The sequence below is a fragment of the Bidens hawaiensis genome, unplaced genomic scaffold (assembly GCF_021521415.1).
Source record: "Bidens hawaiensis isolate Kalapana, Puna unplaced genomic scaffold, B.hawaiensis_p1.1 tig00052559_1, whole genome shotgun sequence".
In the NCBI taxonomy this organism is placed as follows: domain Eukaryota; kingdom Viridiplantae; phylum Streptophyta; class Magnoliopsida; order Asterales; family Asteraceae; genus Bidens; species Bidens hawaiensis.
The window spans coordinates 52,929-57,231 of NW_027499462.1; the positions used below are offsets into that span (position 1 = coordinate 52,929).

At 34.1% G+C, this 4,303-nt stretch overlaps 1 protein-coding gene across 1 annotated transcript; it reads left to right on the forward strand.

Annotated features, from left to right (window-relative positions):
* The first annotated feature begins 228 nt into the window (after window positions 1-228).
* Window positions 229-2,664, forward strand: LOC143599722 (transcription factor MYB119-like). The gene is made up of 3 exons (XM_077077613.1): window positions 229-668; window positions 774-900; window positions 2,014-2,664. The coding sequence occupies exons 1-3, from the start codon at window positions 229-231 to the stop codon at window positions 2,662-2,664; spliced, it is 1,218 nt and encodes a 405-aa protein (XP_076933728.1).
* The last annotated feature ends 1,639 nt before the right edge of the window (window positions 2,665-4,303 follow it).

The following is a 4,303-nucleotide window of genomic DNA, read 5'->3' on the forward strand; positions in this document are numbered from 1 at the left end:
TTATTACTAATATTTCAATCTTTTCTTACTATTGCCACGTACATAAATAACACGTAAGAAACCACTGTAACGTGTTATGTAAACATTTTATTACTGGTATTAAAAGACGTCGATATTTATTCCGTGGTCTGCCCATAGTCTAAAATCTCTTACTCTCATGCAAAATTTCTCTCTATATATACTCTCTATACATATATCTCTCTCTCATACATACACATTTTCTCTCTCATGGACCGTGGTCATGACAATAGTTTTTTCGATGGTGATCAAGGGGGTGGCGTGCCAAAGTTCCCTAACTCGTGCACAATTCCTCTAAATTCTCCATGGTATACACCCACTCCTCAATTGGCACCTACAAATAGTTTTGTATGGAATCAAACTCTTCAAAACTTAAAGAATCAGGATGAAAGATTGATCACTTTTAATCCACTTGGCAATTTTTCTTCTTCTAAAGTCCCTATTATACCATCTTTTGTCATGGATCAAAACTTAGACATTGATAACATGTTTCAAGATAGAGGTCAGTATTTAACTTTGGAGGTATTGAGGAATTATCCAAACATGGACTTCACCAATCAAGTAATCATTCCTTCAAATCCGATCTTGGATAGTGGCTTCAGCACCTCTAGGAAGTATACAAAGAAACTTTGGACAGTAGAAGAAGACAGGTTAAAATACATTCTTGATTCTTTTATTTTTATTTTTCTATTTTTGTAGTTTATTGATATTAAACGTGACATTTATTATTCATATAATTGATTTTATGCATGAAGCAAATTGAATGCACTTGTTTCCGAGCTTGGCACGAAAAACTGGAGTCGAATCTCTAGCTTTATGGGTGGTAGAGCCGGAAAACAATGCCGTGAGAGATGGTACAATAATCTGCATCCTGATATTAAGGTCTTTTTTTCCTTCTGTTACTATGTTTTTTTTCTTTTAATCATGAGAACCGATTACTGGAAAATTCACCGAACCCACTATAAGAGATTATGCAATTTCTTTAATAATTTAAACCATTTGTGTGAATTTCATTGACTTTAAAGTAACACAAAATGTTTCAACACTTTTGTTTTAAAATAATATGCATAAAACTAAGTAACCAGATAACTATTGGAAATTGCCATATTATTGTATGCCATAATTGTCTTTTTTTGTCGACTAAAACATAGTTTTGGATGTTTATTTTCAAGTATATTTAAGGAACCTTTTTGAACATAGTACGTTACAAGAATAATTCCATCTTTTACGTAATAAAGGTTGAAGTTTATTCTCTTCTAGCTTTATTGTCCCCCGGTTCTGTACACAGTGGCGGACCCAGGATTTTTTGCCAATGGGGTCCCATATTTTCGGTGTTCAAATTTTTCGGGTCGGTCGTTGTTCAGGTCGGGTCGAGGCGAAGAACATAATAAAAAACAATATCATAATAAAACTTTCTTTTCAATCATCACTACCTGAACGGGTCAAAATGGGTCGGGTTGACACATAAACACTTTGTTTTCCCTTTCTTAAACATTTTTGAGATAGAACCTAGATCCACCCTTTCATAAGCATGTGTTGAAAACCATTAACTTAAACTAGTGAAAAATAAAACTGATATTTTAAAGTGTTTGAATGTTTCTAAAGAAAACCATGCATAAAGTTGAAAACAATGATATGTATTTTAGAGGTGTTTGAATGTTTCCAAAGTTATCATTGCAACATTAGCAATCAAATGATTGATTAACACTAAAAATTAACACAAAAAACCAAAAACTGTGCCTTGTAAGACTTGAACCCATGACCTTTCAAGATAAAACAAGGGACTTTCCACCAGACCACATCAACATTAATAGTATGGGTTCCAAGTATTAAATCTTATGGGGTCCTCAAAAAATTTAATATACCGCTTCTAATAAATTTTTAAAAAACATTGGTGTCCCGGGACCTCGATCCACACTATGTGGGTCCGCCTCTGTCTGTACATGCTCAAACACAACAAAAAAATACGTTAATGTGGTTAGTTTGTGCTTTCAGTTAGATGCTTGGACCGAAGAGGAAGAGCAAATTCTCATAGATTCCCATGAGAGAATAGGCAATAAATGGTCACAAATTGCAAAACTCCTTCCCGGAAGGACCGAAAATGCAATCAAGAATCACTGGAATGCAGCTACTAGGAAGAAAACAATGCGGCTCAATAGAAACAAAAGAGATGAACCTGACAACCCGAAGCCAAGATCGACCCTCCTACGTGACTATATTAGGGGCTTGTCATCCACCAAGAAATCCACCACCAACATTAATGCCACATTAGGAAAGTTAACTGCATTTCAACCGAATGAACCACCAAGTAATTCATTTTCAAGTGACTCTCCATCCATTTCTCTCGTTCCAACTTATGATGAAGAGTTCAACTTCATGAAAAACCTTTTCTCCACAGAGCCCATGGTTCAAGCAAATGTAAATTCCCAAGGGTTTAATGGAAATGCTGAATATCGGACTTCATCTTCATCGATTCCTAATGAAGATAACAGTGATATGCATCTGATCAATAACTCACAAACTGCCACACAGCCTTTTTCTGATGCTTACCTCTCACGTCCTATGGGTGAGCCTGTTTATGGCTATGGAGACATGAACATGGACTTAGCATTTAATGCTCTAGGTGGTGATCTCTCTAGCTTCTAAATTTGCGTAATCGCGTTCATAGAATCTTAAAATAATCAGCTTTATATGATGTGTAAAACCTGAACTCAGCTAGCTAGCGTATCTGTATATAAATAATCTGTAAACTCTAGTTTTTATGCTTTAAATTAATCTTGATCAGCACACTGTAAATGTCTATTTACTATGCTATTTGTCTCTTTGGTCTTATGATTGTCTATGCTGGTAACTTACCAGTAAAAAGTTCATAATCTGAATTGCCTTTTCCGTTTTAGAGCAGATGTTAATATGCTGGGTATTTAAATTGGTCAAACTCACCTAAAACGTATATGCTAATAACCAGATAAATTTAATGTTTTTGAATTGCCTTTTACATTTAGGTAGAGGATGTTAATATGTTGAATATCTGGTCAAAATCACCTAAAGCATATAATAACCGGATAAAGTTTTCTAAACTTAACGAGGCTATGTGTAGTGGATGACCTACAAATAGGGGCGAATTGTGATACGTGGCGCCCAGTCAGAAAAGGGGGCGAATTTGTTTTTGAGGTGTAATGGTGTAGGGGCTATAAGTTGGGCCCATGGTATCTTTTTTATTATTTTCTTTTTATAATTAAACTAATCATATAAAAACAAATTTCTTCAAATAATTAAATAAAAATGCATTAAAATTAAAAAGAAATACAAAAAATACATAACTAAAAAAAAATACATAACTAAAAATATAAAAAAACATATAGCTCGGTTGGCGTACATGTTTAGGTTCGGGTCGGGAAATTGAAACGGATAGCTCGGTTGGTTTAGGTTCATCGGGTTCCATTGTAAGTTCACGTTCGGTTGGTTTTGCGAACCATGGTGTTGACCAAAATGAGGGAATGGGTGGTTCGGTTGGTTCGGGTTGTTTCTGGGATTCATTTTGCATATACATATAAATACACACACACAACATATATACATATACATATACATACACACACACACACACACACACACAACATATATACATATACATATGCATATATATATATACACATATATATCACACACAACATATATACATATACATATACATATACATATACATATACATATACATATATATACACACACAAACATATATAATAATATAAATATATATACATACATACAATACACACAGCACATATACATACATATACATCTCCAGGTGATAAGAACAATCCGCCCCCGCCCCAAATCGCCCCAAATTGTCCCAAAAATCGCCCACGGGGCGGTGTTGTAGCCCCTGTCGCCTCTTTCTCGCCCCAATCCGTCGCTCACTACATATGGCCTGAGTGTTTAATGTTTTTGTGGTATAAATTTATTTGATTTGTATAGTTATTCAACAAATCTTTAAATTATTATGGGAATAGTTAAAATGACAAAAATGAGAAGTGTGATATTTGTGGGAAAAAAAACCTTAAAAATTTTTTAAAAAGATAACAGAAAAATCATAACTCAAAAATATTTGAAAAGAAAAAGTAGTCCCCGTCATCCCCGTTCTAAAAAACGACAAAAAGACACAATGCAGAGAAAGAAAGACACATTGACGAATATAAACAACAAACACATTGATAACTAAAAAAAGACACAGTATATCGCAAAATATAACACAAAGTCGAACAAAATATAACACAATGTTAAC